Consider the following 23,142-nt stretch of genomic DNA (forward strand, 5'->3'; position numbering starts at 1 on the left):
GACTATGACAAATGAGAAGGCACATATAAACACACAAACATATGTAAATATATATATATATATATATATATATATATATATATATATATACTTATCGAATGGTTCCTCGACATTCAACAAAAAAAATCAAATTTTGTTTTACACTAAAATGTTATACACTTAATTATGTACATACACATATATATATACATATTCACGCACAAATTAATATATATATCATTGACGGTTTAAAGGGGACTCTTTATCATATCTATGGGCATTGCAAAAGATTCGTGTATGTGTTTTAGCCTTCGCAGAACGTGTTCGAAATATTGAGGAAACACTGCATTATCATAGAGTACACATTTTCGCTTTGCTTTCTTCTTGTAATAATTAACATTATAATATATAAGTGATAAGGCGCATAAGGAAAAGAAGGTGTGGAATGGGTCCGTTTCTTTGTATGTTAATTGTTCCTCTTGGTAATAATTAAAATTTTCTTTCTTAAAATTATTTTCATTTTGTTCTACTCTTGAAAATCCACCATTATTTCTATCCTGACATTTCAAAATAAAATTTATTAAAATATTCACATTAAATAGTTCACTTAAATTAGTTTTCAAAGAAACTAAACTACCCAAAACCCACCATGCATAACAAACATCATGATCTTTTCCTACTCTTCCATTAATGCCAAAATTTTCATATCTATCACATAGCCATCTAAAAATTTAAAAAAAAATAAAAAATAAAATAATACTAATAACAAATTAATGATGCATAAAATTATCATTAATGTAAATGTAACCAGTTTACTTCCCTCATTCAAAGGTTAAAACGTTGCATCCTCACAAATGCACATTTATATATATGCATAAACGTACACTTCTACGTGAACATATGTGCAGGTGACATATATTCATAACCCTATTCTTATACCTAATTAATCTCCTTTTTAATAGTCTGTTCTCTAAAAAATAATTTTCATAACTTTTTCCCTTCAACAAGTTTAAAGAACTAATTGCACAAAATGTCGTTCCTGCATGAGATTCTGACCCTGGAAGGCTTGAAAACCCTCCATCTATGTTAAAACAGCTTGAAATCCATTGTGTACATTTCTCCTTATATTTGTATATATGTATATTTATATTCCTTTTCTTCAATAAAAGTTTTATAAAATATAAAATAGCTAATGAACAAAACATGAAACGCATATCACCATCAAAACGATATCGTAAACTATTCAAAGAAAAATAAAAAAATCCTCTGTCAGCATCGAAAATAAAATATATAAAATTATATATCTCTAACAAAATTTTCGTACTTATGTCATCTTCACTGGTTTTATTTAATAGAAACAAAATCTGAATAGCACTTAATGTGGATATTACATTTGCTTCGTATAGGAATTTTTTATTGCAAGGACTAAAGCCTCTTACGATAAATTTTTTTTTTTTTTTTTTTTTCTGAACAAGACAAGTTATTCATTGATTTATTTAATTTTACATTAATTTTGCTAAAGGGTCTTTTTTTAGACGTTGTTTCTTCACCGTCATTGATCAACTTAGAGTGTTTAGGTTCTCTCATTTTGCTGCTATTTTCTTCACTATCTATATCAATATTATTAATATTTTTTACTTTCTCAGAACAATTTTTTTCCGTAGAATCATGGATAATTCTTGTGCGTTCCAATTTTTTTCTTTTTGTATAACTTTTTTTATCAAAATTGTTATCATATTTAGATGTATTAATTATATTATGAACATCTTCATTTGATAAAAGATACTTTTCTTTTTTTAAATTGTAAATATATTTTTCCTTAATTTTTTTTTTTTCCAAACATTGCATAACTAATATGTATATTAACTCTATTATGTTGTTATCTAATACTTCGTTCAAATTTCTTCTATCTTTGTTTATTATTGAAAGGCCGCTAAGTACCCAAAAAACACCACTCAGAAACAGGGACTCGTATTTGTTAGATGATCTACTCTCATTATATGTTTTTCCTAATTTTTCAGTTATCGTGTTTAGAAAATATTTCTCATGCAGGTTTAGGTCAAGTTCCTCGTTTAAAAGTCCGTACATGTTATAACCCATGCAAATAAGCAAAGGGATATGTGTGTCCGTGGAAGTAGATGTGTAAATATATGAAATGGTGATAGTAGCCGTTGTAGCAGTTATGATAGAGCAAACAATATGTTACGTGATGACTTGCTGTGTTAGAAGAAAATATAGTGGGGTATTAAGTATAAGAAAAAAAAAAAAAAAAAAAGGCGCTTAAAAAATGTATATTATGTCGTAAGATAGGGTCCAAAACAAAATAAAGGTCTAAAAAAAGGGGGGGGGAAAAATATATATTTATATATACATATATTTACATACATATACATGTATGCTCATATATACGCACATATATGCGCGATGTAATTAAACATTTAAAAAAAGAATGCAAAAAATTTGACACGTAAATATCCACGTACGTACATATTCCTAAACGCGTTCGCAAATCAAAAATATGTGTATATTCATCTATTATGTTACTATTAATCCACTAAAGAAATCACCGACAAAGATATCTGACTTTTTCAAAAAAAAGGATTTAAAACTAGTCCTAATATGAAAGAAGGTCATTAGTGTACCTATTAGAGTAAATATAGAAAACAAGAGAAAACCATAAATACCTTGAACTCCCAAAATTCCAACTGTAATTCCACCAATTATCCCATAAAATTGTTTACTCAGAATCAATGAATTTTTATTATGTTTAATTATATTCTCATTATACTGATTGTCGTCTGCTAATTTTAAGTCCAAACTAGTTTTTAAATTAACTTCCTTGTTTTTAATGGTGTTTTCCTTTGTTTCCATTATTTAAAAGAAAATAAAAAAGTTATACTTATCTGTTACCTGTAATTTGTTCCTTATATTTTTTCTAATTTAATATTATAATGCATTTGATCCTGGTATAATTATTCTATTTTTATTATGTAGATATAATAAAAAAAATTAATATATATATGTTATAAAAATAGTTCCAAACAATGTCATTGCAAAGCTCACGTAATTAAATATTCAAAAATAGTATACTTTTTTTTCACTTATATATTTTAATAAAATTTTAATAATATTAAACTGTATTTAATTTTATACCCTAAAAGAAAAGGAGGAATACCAAATTACATGTGTACAATAAGTTACAATTTTATATTTTTTAAATAAAGTGAAATTAAATCGAGTACTTTCAAAAAAAAAAAAAAAAAAAAAATTTCTAAAAACTTATATATTTAAAAAACAAAATTTTTTATGCGAATTCTTATGAAATTATAAATGTAACAACATATTCACAGTTTCTTAAAAATATATAAATTGAAGAACATTTAAAAGATATTTTCTTTTTTTTCCCTTTAAGATAATTGTATATAAATATTGCTCAGAATGAATAATCAGTTCTTAAGTCAAACCGTTAAAGTCTAAAAGTACACCAAAAAAAAAAAAAAAAAAAGTAGGAGGTTGCTTCTTTCTTTTTTTAAATTTACATTTAAACAAAAAAAAAAAAAAAAAAATAAACAAATAAATAAAAGTTCAATAATAACATATTAGGATGTAAATTTAAAAATTGCAATAAATGTAGTAATACTATCATCAAATGGTGAATGATAAAATAAAGGTATTTAGTCTTTTCATTATCACTATTGAAAATGTACTTAATGATATATACAGAATAAATGAAAAAAACAACATACTTTTTTTCTCTTTCAAACGTGTAGATACACACATTTATTAGCTTACTGAAAATTTAAATACAGCATATAATAATAAGAGGTAGTTAAGGCCTATCTGCTTAAAAGATGGTTTAGCGTATACGTGCACATGCGCAAATGTAAGGATATGTATATATTATATATATATATATATATATGTATGTTTATACGCATAAATCTTTGCGTTCTTTTTGTATATTATATGTCATTACGCAGAGATGTGGATAAATAAAATAAGGTTACTTGCCAAATTTATGGAAACTATGAATGAACTTAAATTGAACTCCTTTCCCTTTAATTTTTCCATTTTTATTTTTGTTTTCCCTTTTCATTTTAATATCACTATTATATTTTTATTTTGTCTGTAATATAAAATTGTATACTTCATATATATATATATATATATGCATACGATTAAACGCCCACATATATATATATATATATATATACATAAACACATATATACATATATATTGTGGCATGTCGTTCGTCCCCCTTCTTGCAATTAACATTGCCTTTTACTATTATTTTTTGTTGATGTAAAAATGTTAAGAATGCACTTAGTATCTTTGTTTATTCTTTTCTACCTTCCGTTCATCATAAAATGTTTTGCTACTAATTCTTATAACAAGAATGCCGTACATGATTGTTCTAGTCTTTTTTGCTCGTATGATAAACTAACAAATATATACGAAAATTCCAAATTTATCTTAGCAGAATTAGAAAATATACTATATGATGTGAGGGACGAAAGAAACTTAAATAAGTCAGGTTAAAATTTTGAAAATTTTTTTGTCACATTAAATTGAAGAAAGTGCGTACATGTATGTGTTTATGTATGTACGTGTTTATGTATGCATGTATGTATGTATGTATACTTGCTTTCAATCCCAACTACACATATGTACGTGCACACATAATTACAAATTGCTTGAAACGCTGCTAGAACATGAGTACAATAAAAAATTAGACCTTGAAATTAAATTTTCTACCAATGAGGATTATGAGGATTTGTCACATATATCCTCAGATAAAGAATATGAAAATGAAAGTAGATATAGGGAACCTGTTCCTTATATAACTATTAGTAGAATGGATGAAGGTTCGTTTTTCTTTTTTCGTTTTTTATTTCTTTCATTTTTCTTATATATTCTTGTTAATTATAATTAAATTTATATTTCTTTAAAAATAAAAATAAAAGTTATAAAAGCTTCATATTATTCTATTATTTTTTTTTTTTCCTAAACATATTCTCAGATGATTTTGAAAATTCCGTATTAGTAATAAAAAGAAAAAAAAAAAAAAAAATCTGACAGCGTTGATAATTCACGGGAATATATTAAAATACTCCAAATTAAAAATATAACTTAGTAAACATAAGAGTAAAAAGAAAAAAGAAAAAGAAAATAATACTAAGTTTTTCTCTCCTCATAATATTTTAAAATGAACTTTCTATTCCTTTTTTTACACGATATCTTAAGAATGATTATGCTAGTAACTCGGAAAATGCAGTGAATAGACCCTTAACAAACGAAGAGGAAATGGATATTGTTTTCTCGAGAATACGAGAAGTATGCATAAAATAATCATTTCTATTATTAGCAATTCATATAATAAGTATGTGGATAAAATTTATATACTTGTGTTTAAACACATACATATAAGTGAGCTTAGATATAACCACATCCAATTGTTTATATGTGATATCAGCTTGAAGAGCAACAAAAACGTTTTAAGGAGGAAAATAGGTCCGCGGAAAAAAAATGAAAAAACGAAATAGGAATTATATATACAAAAATAAAACTACCATAAAAAAATATTGTAAAATGTAACGGAATAATATAAAAGGATATTAAAAAAAAATTTTTTTTTTTTTATATGAACATCCTATCAAATTTTTATTTAATCTGTTATTTATTGAAAATTATAAATACTCCTTATTAAATGAAAAAAACACAAAATATGACTTATTTCTGATTTCTATTTAATTCTTTTCATGTGGAAACGTTCATATCGTGATACAGAAAATACAATTTGAAAAGGTATTTAAGGTAAAAAGGACGAACCCCATATATGATTATAAATTAGAAAAAAAAAGGTATGGCCCCTTAAATATGCGATTTCATCGATCTCAGCATTTTTTAAAAATGTATGCATACACACACATGTATATATATATATATATATATGTTCACATTTGCTTATTTCATTTATTTTTTTACGTTTATTTTATTTTTTTCTGTTTTTTATGAACCGCATAAAATGTTAGGTGAAGACAAATTAAAATAGATGCGATATCTTTAACATAAAATGACAATATTAATTAGTTTCTCTTGACAATTTTTTTTTTTTTTTTTTTCTTTTTTTTCTTTTAAATTAATTACATAAATAATGAATGCGCAAAATAATTAATTTTAAAAAACTTAAAAAAAAAGAAAAATTAATGTGGAGTAGGCACATAACCATCTACATAAAAATTTCTTGTCATAGGCGGTAACATTACTTTCATTCCATCTAGTTCTTTTGTTAGCTTAACTTGACAACCTAATCTAGAACTATAAAAGGAAAAATGAGTTCACACAAATAATAGTATAAAAGTGGAGTATTATCCATAACAGTGGTGATGTTCACCATTAACTGTTGTCCACAAATGTGATATAGGCCGCTTGTGATATATGTATATATATATATATATATGTGTGAATATACAGATATGTGTTCACAATATTACGTTTCAGTTATACAAGGAGCTAACTCCAACATATCAATTTCGTTATCTAAAGCTTCCGGCAGAAGGTCATAAAACTTTTCTTCAATTATTACATGACAAGTAGAGCATGCACAAAAACCTTCACAAGCACCTTTAAAGGTAAAAAGGATAAAAAAAAAATATCAGTTTGATAAGGCGACATATACATGAATATATCTATATATCTATATCTATATATATATATATATATATACATATACAAATATATACATATATGTACACATATGTGCGTATATGTTAAATGGCAGTATTTTTCACTGGGTTAATATAATAGTTTACCCTCCATATTTATTTTATTTTCATGAGCAACTTTTAATATACTATCTCCTACTTTTGCTTTGACTGTTTTTTCATAATTGTCTTGACTTACAAATGTTACATTACTTGAGAAGGTTGAAGAAAAAAAAAAAATAAATAAAATATATTTTTTACAAATAATTTAATTGCATATATGCAATGAATTAACAAAAAGTAAATAGACTATAATACTCACATAAACGTTGTAGGTATGTATGCATAGATATATATATATATATCTTCTATGTTTACACATTTAGGCCTTAATAGCTTACATTTCATCAAAATTTTGTGTCGTGAAAGTTTTGATAAATTTAAAATAAATATAATTATTTTCAATCTTATTAAATAAAACCCTTTTTAGTGTATTATTTTTTCTGAGAAAACTAAACTCTACAAAGGGTAAAATTATGCATTGGGTTTATATGTATGGGCGTGTAAATATGTATATATACATATGAATGTCTTTTTTTTTTTAATTTTTATAATCCTTTTACTTGTAATCATTTTCCTGTTCCTCCTTCCTTTAATTTGAAATACGTTTTCTTATAATTACATACATGTATAATCACATATAATCTCTTATGTAATTATGTACTTTTAATTTATAATTTTTTATCTTGTCCATCGTAGTCCCTACATGTATTCTATATTAATTATTACGTTGTAAAAAAAAAAAAAAATCGTTATATACTTTCTCCAAATGTATCATTTGTTTTATAATAATACACTAATGGAAAAGAAAGAAAAAAACAAAAAGGGGAAAAGGAAACGTTCGTAAAATATTAATTTAAAAAAAAAAATAAAGTTTCTATTAAACAATCGACTTTTGTTATACAAATAACAAATTTTAATAAAAAAAAAAAAAAAAAAAAAAAAGATTGTTATATGGTTTGATATATGTAATTGATTTTTACTTAACTGTTCTTTTTTTCTCCATATGCCTTTAAAAATTAATATTGTAAATTTTTATTTTTTACATCTTTTATATAGGCTACAACAAATGCTCAATTTGTTAAGTCCCTAACACAGGTGCGAAATAAAAATTACCTCTATATAATATCTTTCTTTTTTGTTTTTTTCATTCCATTACAATTCTTTAAATTTTTTAATTTTAAAGTTTTAATTTTAAAGTTTTAATTTTTTCTTTGATCAATTATAAATTGTTATCTTTATATGTCATTTTTTAACATGATATAGTTCTTTCATTTTTCATACATGTAAGAAGTATATGCAGAAAATATAAGGACTTATGAAAGAATATATGTATATATATATAAATACATTCGTACATATATATGTATAAATTCTATTTTATTTTATAATTACACCAAGAGGTGTGTTAGCCTTAATAGGCAAAAGCACCTACAATAATATATTAAATTCAAAAGGAACAAAAAAAAAAAAAAACTTTCTATTAATATAATAATTACTGTGAAGCTGGAAAAATAAAGTAAAAATATGCCAAAACACAATAAAACAAACATAAACTAAATAAAACAAAACCGAACAATTTTTTTTATTTTAATATTCCTCATTTCAAGGGGTGTTTGTACATTATATTGTAAAACCGAGTAAATGTGAAAAAAATAACAAGCGTCTTAAGACCCAAAATACCTCAAAAACGACGAATATATGTATATATAATAATAATTATTCGAAAACGTTTATAAGTACAAATATGTAAATAGCATATACATATATATATATATAAAAGAAAAAAATGATAGGAAAAATATTCGATAATGCCTTTCGAATACGTACTTACAATAGATTTGTTTGTTTCATTATTGGAGGAGCATTTACATATAGTCTAGCAAATCCTGATATAGATACAGTATATGAATTTTTCCCTATTTTTAAACAAAATAAATACGCATATTTAACATTTTTAGAAGTCAATGAAAATCATAGCAAAGTATTCGAAGAAAAGCTTAAGGACCTATGTAGATTTTGTCAAAAGCAACCAGGTTATTTATACACAAAAATAATTAAAAGAAAAAATAACTTAGACAATTTAAGTAAGTATATTATTGTTTCTACTTGGTTAAAAAGTGAAAATTACCTATTAGCATGTAATAGAATGTATGGACAAATATTAATTAACAATATTCAAAGTTATGCGAACTACAATTCCTACTTATATAGAATTGTTGTGGATGATTCGGATTACTTGCCCCCTTTGTAACCTTAAGTGGGGACGCTACAATTTATGTTATATATATATATCACGATCAATTTAGAAATATTACGAATACCATTTTTTGAAATTATTTTTTTTTTTTTTTATAAAACTCATTTGAAAAAAATGCGTTTCATTTATCAAGAAATTTGATGAACTTTTTTAATTTGAAAATATATCCATATATATGTACATAATAATAATAATAAATTTTCGTTTGTACCGGATGATCTAAATTATTCACATCCCCATTATATTATTTATTTTTTTATCACCCCTTATAGCAGTACAACATAATTTAACACATAATAAAACATTTCAAAAGAACTTTACATTTTTCTTCATTTGTCCCCTTTTCATAGTTCACCCTATGTAAACCTTGTTTAGTTTTATTAAACTCCTTGTTTTTCCCACATAAATGTATGTGTGTACATACACACACAAAACATATATATATACGCACAGTAAAATCCTGAGTGTAGTCGCATATTTTATATAAAAGGTTATAAAACAGTGCAAAACTTTGTTCTATCAACAAAAATAATTTTACAATAAAATATAAAATATACCTGCTTTATCATCGTTCTTAACATACTATTTGTTATTATTTAAAATTGTTGAATAGCTGTGTAGACGTTATAAAAAAATAGTTTATTAGCTCTTTTCATGTAAACTGCTTATTTTAATATAGGGAAAAACGAAATATAGCTATGTTTTCAAAATAACATATATATTTTTTGTTTCTGTAATTTTTAGTAGTGTACATACATCATGCTTTAAACAATGAATGAGTACATATGTATGTGTACAAGTATGTGTGTGTGAATGTGCACATATATTTGTTTGGATATGTCAAAAGTTATATTGCAATTTCACTAAATGGAAAAGAACAAGAATACAGAAACATCCGTATGAAATTTTTTTTAGATATAATTATATAAAAATTCATTAGACACATTAATTTTATACAGTTCAATTTTTTTAATTTTATTCTAAACTTCTTCAATAATATAAATTATTATATTCACAAAACAAGAGTTAGAAGGAAAAAGCTACAAAATACACTTTTATTTATTATTTTGAAATAGTAAAGCAAATATGAGGGTAAACTTTTTCATCTTTATTTTCATAACTTTGCTCACTTACAATCCCATATTTTCATATAGAAGATTAACGGACTTAAATAGCTTGAAAAGCATACCGCAAAGTTTAAAGCCAATAAAACCAGTATATGTTCATATTACACATATGTACATATTACACCTAATTTTTTTTTTTTTTTTTTTCCATTATTATTATAAGCCATTTTTTCCCATTCATTTCATTCTTTTCTTCCTTTCCCTTTTAATTTTTTTTTCTTAATTTTATTTTATTAACAGACAAGATTTCAACAAATGAGAGCACGCATTGAAGTCACCACAGCTGAAAAAGTAAAATATATTCGTCTTAATTAAAAACAATGTTTCATATATCAGCATTCTGAATATGTATTTTCTCAATTTTGTAATATTAAAAGTGTTATAATTTTTTAATAAAAAGACTTTTTTCTTTTTCTGTCCATATTTTATATGTACAAAATAATCAATATATGTACATATTTCTCCTCTTACTTTTAATGCGCACACTAAACAGAAATATAAAAATATGATAAAATTTGCTCCTTAAAATTATTTGCATACATGAAACGCTTTCACCTAATAAAAGTTGCATCATAAAATATATTTAATTTATTTTCTTCCTTTTAGATGAAAGTTGATATAGGTGATTGGCTTATTAATATAACATACAAAATACCAAGTAATAATACAGAAAAAATCAAAAGTATCGATATATACTCAATGACCTTCCCCAATACGGAGTTGGAAGAATTTAAAGAGTATCTGTTAGAAGATTAATCATATATTGGTGTAAGAACAAAGAAAAATAAGAAAAATGCTTCAATTAAATTTTTTAAAAAAGAATGATTAAGCAGCAGATTGAGAAAAATGCACAAATTCCTTTTTATATATAAAAAAATTTGCGTTCTACAGTATTTTCCTTCAATCATTGAATTAAAGCATATGCTTACAGACACGTATACATATAATCATGAACATACAAATATAGAAACTCATTAAGGCAATTTATTTTTCATCATAAACTTTCAATCTACTTAATTCTTTTTTAATGTAGAACTATGAAGATATGAAAAGGAAATTTTAAATCTTATGCATGCGTAACATTTACACAGTTACTCTTAGGAACTAATGGTGTGTCTAATTATATATCACAAAATAGAATTTCACATCAGCTTAGGGAAAAAAAAAAAAAAAATATATATATGTACACTATATTATGGATTTGCAAAAGAGTGTTATTATTACAAAATTCAAAAAAAAGGATAAATAAAATGAGTCAAAATTTAAATTCGTCCATATAAACAAACCATATAAAGTATTCCTAAACAAGCCGCTTTAACATTTTACGCTTCTCCATTTTTTTATTCTTCTTTCACGCTTTATATCATTAAAAAGAAAAAAAAAAAAAAAATTAACATCTTTTCCCTTTATTGCTCTTTTCATGATAATACAAAAATTACATGTTGAACGGTCTTAAAAATTAAATAGTAATAAACATGATATAAATTTATATCATAAAAGAAATATATTTATTATATATTTTTTTTTTTTTCTTTTTGATATACCCCAATTTTAATCATGTTTTTTCTTTTTTTTTTATAACATTTAAAAACACTTTATTATCGCATTTTTTTCTAATAAAAATGAAATACACAATTTTTTAGATTTAATATTAAATATAGGAATCATAATATCATGTGTTAAAAAAAAAAATAAATAAATAAAATAAATCAACAGTTTTTCAACATCTATTCCTTACTTCATTAAATAAAACGAAAATACGAAAAAAATTATAATTAGAACAACAACGAAAAAAAAAAAGTAGTGTTATAAATTTTTTTTATCCTATCGTGCTTGTTAAGTCGCAGGAACACATTTTGTTGCTATAGTATATTTACCTAAGTATATATATATACAAAATACATACATATATACAAGTTTAGGTTAATCTAACTATATGTAACAATTCCATATGTATATATGAAAAAGAATTTTAAGAAATGCGGGTTTTCTTTTTTTATAAGCTACATTTAAAGAAAGGAAAAAAAAAATTTTTTTTTTGAGTAAAAGAATTTTTAAGGATGTACAAAAAAAGTCTTTTGTTACATATTAATTTGGTTATATTCAAAAGTATTCGTATATAAAATACATACACGTATATTAATTTTTTTTTTTTTTCCTTTTTTTTACGTATTTAAAAAAATAAAGAAAAGAGGGGTCAATAAATGAAAAATTAAATTTTTAATATAAAATATTCTAAAGATTTTTTGAGTATTTGCAACTTGTGATATATATGTTAACATATACATAATTGTACATATATATTTATGTAAATGTATTTATGTGTTTGTATTAATGTATATATATTTATGAACGTGTTGATGCGTTTATTTTTCTATGTATATATTTTTTTTTACAAAAATTTTTACTTACAAATATTTATTAATATCCTGTATGTTACATATTTAATTAAAAAATGGATATGGAAATTAAAGAGTTTGATAAATTGTCAGGGTTTAGAATTAAATGCACAAAGGATTTGATTTTTAAGGGAAGTATAAGTGCTATTGTTGGTATGATATTAGGTATAATGTGTTCACTGATAGTTAACTGTACGTTAGTTGAAGTTTCCTTATCGAAATTTTTTTCTATGGTAAGTTGAACAGTGTGATTTTTTCTTACAGTTTTATGCATATGAAGATATATATATACATACATATGTATAATATATATATATATATATATATATATATGTGCATATTTGTATTATATAATATTATTTTTGCCTGCCCCCCTTTCTTTTTTTTTTTAGTACTTTGGTATATTATTTATAATAGTTGGAATTATAATTTTCTGGAGATTAACTGCTAACGTAATTGATGAAGCAGAAAATAGAAGAAGTCAACTGATGATCTTAGCAGCATTGGTACAATTCAATACATATATGTTTATTTATTTTGTGTGTATAAATAAATAAATGTCCATGTGTATGTATGTATTTGCATATATGTATATGTGCTTGCATTTCACTTTTCAGATAGTATTTTCGGGGATTTTATGCTTATTTTTTGATCGCTCTTGGTTATTTTCCTTATCACCCTTATCAAAAGTTCCCATTTATTGTATATTGGGAATTAGCATATCTTTTGCCTTAACATTCAGCTTAATAGATTTGATAAATTACTTAATAGGCTTTATTGAAGGATCGATAACAAGACCGTTTATTGAATCCGTAGCTCAGGTATCACTTGCAAGCTTAAGGAAACACGTTACAAAACGGAAAATGTGTTAGTGTGTACCTACATATATATACATATATATGTTTACGTATATATGCATTTGTACACTGTTTTGTGAATACTTCGCAGGTGTATTTGATATTATTATTCACCATAACAATGGGAGGAATATTCGGATTTATTTTTGGACTTTTGGATGTAGAAGATGAATCGTCTCATCATATTCGCTTGGCATTGATGAAGGCTGAAAATTGTTGTTTTCCCTTGGGCGCCATTTTAGGAGGAATAGTAAAAATTTAGTATTTTTTTTACATGCTTTTCGTTATATTTATATTATTTTCTTTTTATATTCTTTAATTTTGTCCTTTTTCGTTTTATTTTATTTAGGCTGGTTTTGGAAATGAAATTTTTAGGCAACAGAGCGAGGCGTACAAAATAGAAAACGTTACTGAATTTGATGATGAAGTTTGAAAGGTTCAATTTTTTGTATTTTTCTGTTTTTTTTTTTTTCCAGCTTTTCTTTTTTTTTTTTTCGAAGTTTTAAAATAAATATAGAATAATTCAAATGGAATAGTAAAAATTAAAGTTATCAAAATATAATGACAAAATGGAAGATAACATTTTTTTTATATGCTTATAATATATATACATATATATTTCTCACTGTTTTTTTTCCTTTTTTTTTTTTTTTTTGTCCAGTTGTTTATTGTTTTTGTTTTATATTTTACTTTTTATAATAATTGGTGTATTTTCCCTTTTATTTTTTATTTTAATTATATGTTGTTTTTATTTTCATGCAAAACATAAAAAATGTGTAAACTTTAAAAAAAAAAAAAAATCAATAAAACTTGTTCTATATTGTTTTAATGTAAATTTTTATTAAAAAAAAAAAAACAAATAGGAATTTCTTTATACTTAATTCAAGACTTTCAATTTACCGTCCTAGAGACTGCAAATAATGAAACATTTATTTTGCATCCACGCATTAGCTATGAAATGCTTCTTTTTTTACGAAAGAATATTAAAAGATTTGAACAAAGCAGCTTAACGAATGTGCCAAAATATTTTTATCTAAAAAAATGAAAAAATAATTTTATTGTTTTTTAATGAAATATAATTGCGAATCTGTACTAAGTGATACATAAATATCCATATGAATATACGTAAATACATACATGCGACCGTAGTATTATTTTTATCCCCAATTAAAATTTTAGCAAATCTTTAGAAATAGGGTGAACCAAGAAATCAAACAAACATTACATGTACGCATATTAACATATATTATTATGCAGGTTTTTTTTTTTTTTTTTTTTTTTTTTTTTTTTTTTTTTAATTATTAATAAGCACACACTAAAGTATACATATATTTATTAACACCCAATTAATTTAAAATTAAAAGAATCAAAACAAAAGCAGCATTATTATTCCTTCATCTCGAACACTATAAACATGAATATACGTTTGTATACTTAATAGATATATAAAAAATATATAACCACTACAGGAGCTCTTTTTTTTTTTTTTACTGATACTTATTAATCCTATATATTCCCTTTTTCGAAACAATGAAGATCTTAAACAAGTTATATAATAATGCGTTCAGAACATCAAGGAGAGCCTTTTCTTTAGTAACAAAAAATGCCCACGATTTTAGCGCCCAAGGATTAAACAAGAATAATGAAATTATAAATGTACAATTGTCATCATTTTTTGGTCAGAAATATTGTTGTTTATTATTTTATCCCTTAAATTATACGTTTGTGTGTCCAACGGAAATAATAGAATTCAATAAACATATAAAATCTTTTGAAGATAGAAACGTGGAGTTATTAGGAATATCAGTAGATTCTGTTTATAGTCATTTGGCATGGAAAAATATGCCAATTGAAAAAGGGGGCATAGGGAATGTCAATTTTACCCTAATATCTGATATAAATAAAGATATTTCAAAAAATTATAATGTACTATACGAAAATTCTTTTGCCTTAAGAGGTCTTTTTTTAATAGATTTAAATGGAAAAATTAGGCATAAAACTGTGAACGACTTATCAATTGGGAGAAATGTAAATGAAGTCTTAAGAATAATAGATTCTATAATCCATGTTGATAATAGTGGAGATGTGTGTCCAATCAACTGGAAAAAAGGAGATAAATCATTTAAACCGAACAATGAATCTTTGTTGAATTATTTAAATGAGGGATAAAAAAAAATAGAGCTTTTAAAAAATGCTCCTATGTGTACATATATTAATATTTCTTTTATCGCACACACTTTTAAAATAAAAAAAAAAAGGAGGAATATTCCGACATAAATATCACATGGAAATTCTCAATTCGGAGTAAGGTCAATAGAAGAAAGCAGAAAGAATAAAAACATATATCATAAAACGAGCATGCGGATATATCTACATGTGCGTATCTACCCCTTACTCCATATGCATATGTAAGATCATATATGTATAAATAATAAACAAGTCATTAATGCCATTTTTTGTAAACGCTTAGCAATACACGAACAAATGGATAATATTCTTTTATTTAAAAATTTTTTTTTTTTTTTAATTTTAATGCGTTATAACTCATTAATGAATAAACTTTAGAATATTCATTCTACACATTTTTGCTAGTCCATTTTTTTGTTATAAGTTCTCATTCGGTTAACGGTCTATTATATGGTAATAATTGGGTATAATTATTTCAATCAATATATTTCGTCCAATTTTACAAAGTATCAATGGGAGAAATTTTTAAATAAAAATTATAACAATACGGAAAAAAAGAACAACTCACTAATCCATACGATATATCTACATACACAAATACATGTACTGTTAAAAAAGCAACATTAAAAATTCTTACCCATAATGGCATTGCGCAGAAATGTATGCATACGTAAATATATGTATAGGTATATATATAAAACAAGCATACAAAATAGTCATGCATCTTTTGCTAACTAGAAAGAGTCGACGTTTTTAGATGAATATCTCCAAAACCCTTTTTCTATTGTGAGTGAAAAAGTAAAAAATTGATACTAATACATATTTTAAATCTACAAAATAACAGTGTGAAGGTTTATAGGTACTAAAAGATGTTCCTATAAATGATGTATAAAGTATTCAAAAGTGATAAAAAAAAGAATAAAATGCACATGCATATATATACATATATATACATATATATTTATGTATAGAAATTCTTTGTTTTTTATAGAAATAAGACTACAAAATATGTTTTCCCAAAAAATTTAAAATTTGCGAAAGTATTCTTAAAAAATAAAATAAAATAGATAGATAAATAAATTAATTAGGAAAATAAAAAAAAAAAAAAAAAAAAAAAAAAAAAAAAAAAAAAGGTGTTAAGCACTAAAGTAAAAAAAATTAATGTAAAAGGAATAACTAGGGAAACAAATGTATATATAATGTGAATTTTTGAATACGCCTAATTAAAATTCTGCATATAGAGAAAAAAATTTTAATAATCCCTTTAAAATGTGATTAACTGAAGTATTGGGGAAAATTCTTTTTTCTCTTCCTTTATTTTTTTTTTTTTTTATTTTTATGTTTTGTTAAAAAATAAAATTCTTTTATCGTATAAAAAGGCACGGACGTTATCAAGAAAAAGTTAAGCAGCACTGTGTAGACTAAATATACATATATATATATATATATATATATATATATTTATTTATTTATTTACTCGTATAGTTATGCACGCATATAGTTTTGTATGCGCGCATGTACGTAGCTTTATATACATAAATGAGGAGTTAAAGAGACACCCTTGTGTTTACGTACACGCAAATCTATACTTAAAAACTATACGAAAACATATGTAAGGATAGAAGAAAAAAAGAGAACTGAAATGTCTACTAACATTAGTAACACCTGTAACCAAAATTTTATAGATGAGGGAAAACATGATAGAGATAATGTAATAAAGGAGAGATATAATGAGAGTAACAGTACGAGCGATAATAATGAAAAGAGTTCGTTAATACAAGTGTTACACAGCTATGATGATTTTCAAAAAAAAAATATGAATTATGGAAAAATAAATCCTTATAAAAGAAGAGAAACGCAATTAGGTAAAATGAGGAAAACGTTAGTAAGACTATTTTCAATTAGTGACTTAGAAATTCATAAAGAAAATGATGATAGTGAAAAGAACAAAAAAAAGAAGAAAGTAGATACTACAAATTTTCTTACTAGTAGAGCAGCAATGTGGAATGAAGTCGAAAAAAATGATGACCCTACTTATGATTTAAAACTAGAAAGCTCTAAGAATAAATCCTTTATAGAAACTATATTAAATTATATATGTTTATTAATAAATGATACTTTAAATGATAAAAAAGGAATGACATATATAGCTAGTTTTATGATTATTTTATCTGTTATAATTACTTTTATATCCGGTTTGATTACTCTATTCATGAATACAAGAGTAGAGCAAAAAAGTAATTGGAAATTAAACACGTCCAAAAATAATTATGACGATATAAATAAGTTTATGAATTATATAAAAGTAGGAGATGAAGATGTTAATAACAACAATTTTAAACTACAAGCATTATTAGAACAGTTTAAAAATAGCATCCATGAAAGCATGAAAGAAAGCATGAGAGAAAGTATGAAAGAAAATGTAAAAGAAAGTATGAAAGAAAGTATGAAAGAAAGCACGAATTTGAACTATAAGAATAAAAATGAAAATACTACATTATATGAACTAAATGAAAATTTACAAAATAAACTAAAAGAATTAGAAAAAAAACTAATAATTAATACTAAAGATATAGATAATTTTAAAACCAATTCTAAAATAGAATTAGAAAATTTAAAAAAAAAATTACAAGAGATTTATGAATCTTTTCAAAATAAGTTTAAGGATTATGTAAATACTATGGATACTATCAAAAAAGATATGAATAAAAAAAACTCCTATATATATGACGTGGAAAGGAAAATAAACAAAAACCAAATAGACATAAAAAAGGACGTTTCTCATAAGGTAGAAAATGAAAAAAAAGAATTACTTGAAACCATAAATGAATTACAAAAAAAAATAAAAGGGATAGAATCTAAGTTATCCACTCAGGTGTTCGCGAAGGGTAGAACGGCGGATAAAAAGATAGACAAGGAGATGGAAGCAACGCCGGACAAAGAGAAGTCAGAAAATGCGGATAAACCGAAGGCAGTAACAACGGACAAAGCGAAACGTAAAAATGAAGAACAAGAGGGAAGTCAAAACGAAACTGCTGATTCCCTTTGGATATCTGAACATATAAATACCATGCAAAATATACAGAAAGAATTGGCTATACTAAAGGAAAGCGCAAAAAAATCCTCTACTTCCGTAGATGTTATATTTCCATCAATTGAACAAAAAATATTAAAGAATGTAGAAAACAAAATTAAGTATTATTTAGAAATATATAAAAAAGATATCATAAGTGAAATTACTGAATCAAAAGTAATATATAATGAAGACAAATACAAAAGAATGACACAAAAGCAAGAAAAAATGCAATTGGAGTTATTAAAAACCATTAACAGTCAAATAAAGATACAAACGAAAAGTATCAAAGAAGATTTAGACAAATCCCTAGAAATTATAATAGAGAAAAAACAACTAAAAAATGATACTGAATATACTCCTAAAAATGGTGTAGCAAATTATGATTCATTAGAAATTTTACATAAAAAAGTAGATGAATTATATAATGAATTTATATTAGATTACAATGAAATAGATTGGGCTTTAGAATCATTAGGAGCAAGAATTGTATATAAAATGACAAGTTCCCCTCTAAATAGAAATGACTTTATAGAAAAGTTTTTAAATCACCTTGCATCCTTTTTACCATCAGAAGAAATTTATGGAATGATCAAACCAATGGGTAAGGATCCGTCTATCATTTTGAAGCCATCAAATTTTCCTGGTGATTGTTTTTCTTTTAACGGAAGTAAAGGAAAAATAACAATACATCTTCCAGCTACTATTGATGTAACATCTATTTCAATTCAACATGTCCATGAAAATATTAGTAATAATTCAAATGCAACACCAAAATATTTTTCCGTATATGGTATTGTTGATTTAAATTGGCCTGAACAATTTGAGCATAATGACATTAATTATGACGACTTTAAAAATAGCTCTTTATATTCTTGTTTGCATTCAGTTTACGGAAAAATGCAGTCAAAGTATATTTTAGAAAAATGGTTAAAAGATAATAAAACCCCCAATCTTATACATATAGGTGATTTTTACTTTGACCGAAAAAAAAGAATATCCAGTTACCCTACCAAACACTGTTTTCCTATAAAGAGGTAAGCGCTGAAAAAATAAACACAAAAAAAAAAAAAAAAAAGTAGAGAAGAAGATGAATTTCGTCCTGTCCTTATTATTTGCCATTTTGATAGGCGATTATCCTTTTTGTATACTACAGAAAGTCACGAACTAAGCTACATCAGAGAATTTAACTCATTTCATTCTTATTTTATTCTATTCTATTCTATTCTATTCCATTTATATTATTTTATTCTATTTAATTTATTTTATCCATTTTTATTTTATGTTATTCAATTTATTTAATTTTATTCATTATTATTATATTTTTTTTTTCTATTCTGGCAGAATAATTTTTGAATTCACAGAAAATTATGGTGCTCCCTACACTTGTGTGTACAGACTAAAGGTTCATGGCAAAAAATGCGTACGGAAATATAAGTAAAATGGTATAACTTCGTCAAAAATTTTTTTTTTTTTTTTTTTTTTTTTTTTTTTGTCTACCTCATTTGGTTTTACACTTTAACAATGATATATACATATTCAATCATATATGTGTATACATATATGATTGAATATGTATATTATAATTTTTTCATTAAGTTTATGATGTTTATTCATGTCCCCCACTTTATTTATGCAAACTATCTATAGCTAAGTTTGCTCCTTCATTTTCTTGTATTCTTATTTTTGCTTCCCTTTTATTTTCCGCATTCTTTTACTTTCCTAGCTCCATTTATCCTGATCGCTCTTTTTACTTTTTTTTACATTCATGCGGCATATTCTTCAACAAACATGATATTGTCATATATTATGAAATTTTAATTTATCATGCTCATATATATATGCAACTCTTGCAGTTTTGTTAAAGCTTTGATTTGAAAAAAAATATTAAAAAGAATATAAATTTTTCGTTACCGCAATTTTTTCTCCTTACTTTATGTACTTATTCGTTATTCATTAATTTATTTTATTTTACTATTTATTATATTATTTTATTTGTTGTTTTATAAATAAAATTACACTCGTATATGTTTGTTTACAAAAAGAACAGAGGAAAAAAAAAAAAAAAAATGTGAAACATTTACATATGAAATACATGTGCATTTTATAATACCATGATTTACAATGGTTGAATACTGTAATAACACAAAAATGGAAAATTTTCTGGAGTGTTAAGATTGATTTTCGCGGTAATATAAATATATAGGGAAAAGTGAGCAGATTAAGATCTTAAAAAGTGAAGTCATATGTTGTTCATTTCACCCGCCTTTTTAATTTTTTTTTTTTTTTTTTATAAAGTAACCTTTCTAAATTTCATTCCCCAATCTTCGTTTTTAAGAACTTTCTTTATATTTGTTCCCATTTTTACATGTACGTATTTTTTAACAAGAATAGATCGCACATTTATACGTACAAACTCACATATATGAAAAAAAAAAAAAAAAAAAAAATATACCAAAGTACAAAAGAAGGAGCGACATATTAAATTTCCTTTTTATCATATAAGCATTATTTTAACTTTTCTAATGCTTAATAAAAGTTTGACGGCAACAAAAATAGTAGGAAAAAAATGCATTAATTGGTGGGGTAATCTACATTTATCATGGAAATTAGCAATAGGTTTTACTATACTTTTTCCACCTATGTGGAACTACAACGAAAGAAGGAAAGCAAGAGAAAAACAGATATATTATAACAAATCGATAAAAGATTATGTATTTTTTGACTTTGCAATGGAAAATAAATATATAGGTAGAGTTTTGATAGGTTTATATTCTGATCAAGTACCTTTATCAGTTGAAAATTTTATTCAGTTAGCGGAAGGTTATAAAATTAAAGATAAATATATTGGATATAGAAATACATATATTCACAAAGTATACCCAGGAATTGGTTTAGTAGGTGGAAATGTATTAAATGATAAAGAAGGCTTAAGTATATATGGGAAAAAATTTCCTGACGAAAATTTTGATATGGAATTTGTTCAGGATGGTGATGTTGCCTTATATAATGAAGGACCTCATAGCAATTCCTCTCAATTTATTATAACTTTTTCCCCTATGCCAATATTGCATAATCATAATGTAGTTATTGGTACTGTTTTAAAAGGTATGGACATAATTCGAAAGATTGAAAATGTCGGAACAAAATTAGGTAATCCCATGTATGATGTAAAAATTATTAACTGCGGCTTATATAAGAATTTAGAGGAAGATGGCCCCCCTTTTTTTAACGTAACTGATATTTTGGACAAGGACAATAAAAATATTTTATCAAAAAATGAGTTCGAAAATTTAACGGACTCACAAAAGCAATCTCTTATTAATGGTGAGAACAAATTTCAAATTAAAAAATGAAGCTTACAGGAAAGATATGAAGTTTCAAAAAGGATGTAATTTTTGGAAAAATATATAATTTCGAAATGGATTTTTTTTTTTTTATATCTTTTTGTATACCCACAAATTTGCGTGTTTGTTTATTCGGTTATTTGTGTATTTTGTAAAATATAACAAATTTTAAAATTAATTTTTTTTTTTTTTTTCTGTGACATAATTTTATTATATCTTTTTTATATATCTCCATACTCCTTTTAGTTACATCTTACCTCACCATACACACACATTTAAAAGGGGCGAATATATAAAAGGCTGAAAACATGTCATATTTTAAAATATAATGTACCTTATTATATTTTAACATCTTTGTGCTTTACCATAGCTACTTTTTTATTTTTTTAAGTATTTATATTTTTTCACTGTATTTTAAAGAAGACACAAGAAAAGGTTCCAAAACGAATAGTTCAAAAATGAACAATCCCAAAATAAAAAGTCCAAAAACGAAGAAATTCAGTGAACAGCAAACATAATGTTAAAAATATAGCAGTGGAATATTCAAAATGTTTGTTATAAAAACAATATACATTTATATATATATATATATATATATATGTCTGTCTGTATGTATGTATGTTTGCCACAAAATATCCTGTTACATGGCACATTTTTGAAAGACATACATAAGAAATTTCTCTTCCTCCATTTCATTTATCCTTAATAATACCAATTATATCATCATCCCTATAAACAAAAAATTCTTCTCCGTCAATTTTTAAAGAAGAACCACCATATTCCGGTAACACGACGACATCACCTTCTTTTACACTGGGAGGTATTTTATTTCCATTGTTCGTTATTCTACCCGGACCAACTGCTAATACCTGGAAATGGGAACAAGCCATTAAATATAATTCACACCATAAAAAACGTATACACGTATAACTAATATATATATATATATATATATATATATATATATATATATATGTAGGTTAAACAAATGGCATTCATGTTTCGCTACTTTTTTATTAATTTTACTTTTCCCGTATAGGATGGTTCAGTTGCACTTTCTGGCAAAAACAGCCCTGACTTTGTGGTTGTTTTCGGTACAATTTTGCTAATCAAAATTCTATCCATTAACGGAACAAACTTTTTTGCTA

The 23,142-nt window shown here is 24.5% G+C and overlaps 9 protein-coding genes across 9 annotated transcripts; 6 read left to right on the top strand and 3 right to left on the bottom strand.

Annotated features, from left to right (window-relative positions):
- Positions 1 to 227: 227 nt before the first annotated feature.
- Positions 228 to 2,079, bottom strand: MKS88_005548 (geranylgeranyl transferase type-2 subunit beta; the record flags this gene model as incomplete). The annotated part of the gene is made up of 3 exons (XM_067218821.1): positions 228 to 702; positions 919 to 1,375; positions 1,419 to 2,079. 3 exons carry the CDS (start codon positions 2,077 to 2,079, stop codon positions 228 to 230), a joined length of 1,593 nt encoding a protein of 530 aa, XP_067070758.1.
- Positions 2,080 to 2,514: 435 nt separating this feature from the next.
- Positions 2,515 to 2,850, bottom strand: MKS88_005549 (ER membrane protein complex subunit 6; the record flags this gene model as incomplete). The annotated part of the gene is made up of 1 exon (XM_067218822.1): positions 2,515 to 2,850. The coding sequence occupies one exon, from the start codon at positions 2,848 to 2,850 to the stop codon at positions 2,515 to 2,517; it is 336 nt and encodes a 111-aa protein (XP_067070759.1).
- Positions 2,851 to 4,288: 1,438 nt separating this feature from the next.
- MKS88_005550 (uncharacterized protein) lies at positions 4,289 to 5,510 on the top strand (the record flags this gene model as incomplete). The annotated part of the gene is made up of 5 exons (XM_067218823.1): positions 4,289 to 4,514; positions 4,690 to 4,845; positions 5,001 to 5,023; positions 5,225 to 5,314; positions 5,454 to 5,510. 5 exons carry the CDS (start codon positions 4,289 to 4,291, stop codon positions 5,508 to 5,510), a joined length of 552 nt encoding a protein of 183 aa, XP_067070760.1.
- A 673-nt stretch (positions 5,511 to 6,183) lies between these two features.
- On the bottom strand, positions 6,184 to 7,317 carry MKS88_005551 (adrenodoxin-type ferredoxin; the record flags this gene model as incomplete). The annotated part of the gene is made up of 5 exons (XM_067218824.1): positions 6,184 to 6,298; positions 6,475 to 6,604; positions 6,793 to 6,896; positions 7,086 to 7,203; positions 7,308 to 7,317. 5 exons carry the CDS (start codon positions 7,315 to 7,317, stop codon positions 6,184 to 6,186), a joined length of 477 nt encoding a protein of 158 aa, XP_067070761.1.
- Positions 7,318 to 8,533: 1,216 nt separating this feature from the next.
- Positions 8,534 to 10,887, top strand: MKS88_005552 (uncharacterized protein; the record flags this gene model as incomplete). Its single annotated transcript, XM_067218825.1, has 4 exons — positions 8,534 to 8,994; positions 10,159 to 10,219; positions 10,372 to 10,422; positions 10,738 to 10,887. 4 exons carry the CDS (start codon positions 8,534 to 8,536, stop codon positions 10,885 to 10,887), a joined length of 723 nt encoding a protein of 240 aa, XP_067070762.1.
- A 1,699-nt stretch (positions 10,888 to 12,586) lies between these two features.
- MKS88_005553 (uncharacterized protein) lies at positions 12,587 to 13,820 on the top strand (the record flags this gene model as incomplete). Its single annotated transcript, XM_067218826.1, has 5 exons — positions 12,587 to 12,763; positions 12,923 to 13,036; positions 13,148 to 13,351; positions 13,479 to 13,637; positions 13,737 to 13,820. The coding sequence occupies 5 exons, from the start codon at positions 12,587 to 12,589 to the stop codon at positions 13,818 to 13,820; spliced, it is 738 nt and encodes a 245-aa protein (XP_067070763.1).
- Positions 13,821 to 14,917: 1,097 nt separating this feature from the next.
- MKS88_005554 (thioredoxin peroxidase 2) lies at positions 14,918 to 15,556 on the top strand (the record flags this gene model as incomplete). The annotated part of the gene is made up of 1 exon (XM_067218827.1): positions 14,918 to 15,556. The coding sequence occupies one exon, from the start codon at positions 14,918 to 14,920 to the stop codon at positions 15,554 to 15,556; it is 639 nt and encodes a 212-aa protein (XP_067070764.1).
- Positions 15,557 to 17,216: 1,660 nt separating this feature from the next.
- MKS88_005555 (SUN domain-containing protein) lies at positions 17,217 to 20,388 on the top strand (the record flags this gene model as incomplete). The annotated part of the gene is made up of 3 exons (XM_067218828.1): positions 17,217 to 19,684; positions 19,992 to 20,052; positions 20,374 to 20,388. 3 exons carry the CDS (start codon positions 17,217 to 17,219, stop codon positions 20,386 to 20,388), a joined length of 2,544 nt encoding a protein of 847 aa, XP_067070765.1.
- A 784-nt stretch (positions 20,389 to 21,172) lies between these two features.
- Positions 21,173 to 22,003, top strand: MKS88_005556 (peptidyl-prolyl cis-trans isomerase; the record flags this gene model as incomplete). Its single annotated transcript, XM_067218829.1, has 1 exon — positions 21,173 to 22,003. The coding sequence occupies one exon, from the start codon at positions 21,173 to 21,175 to the stop codon at positions 22,001 to 22,003; it is 831 nt and encodes a 276-aa protein (XP_067070766.1).
- Positions 22,004 to 23,142: the final 1,139 nt, after the last annotated feature.

This window comes from Plasmodium brasilianum, chromosome 14 (assembly GCF_023973825.1).
Source record: "Plasmodium brasilianum strain Bolivian I chromosome 14, whole genome shotgun sequence".
Lineage (NCBI taxonomy): Eukaryota > Apicomplexa > Aconoidasida > Haemosporida > Plasmodiidae > Plasmodium > Plasmodium brasilianum.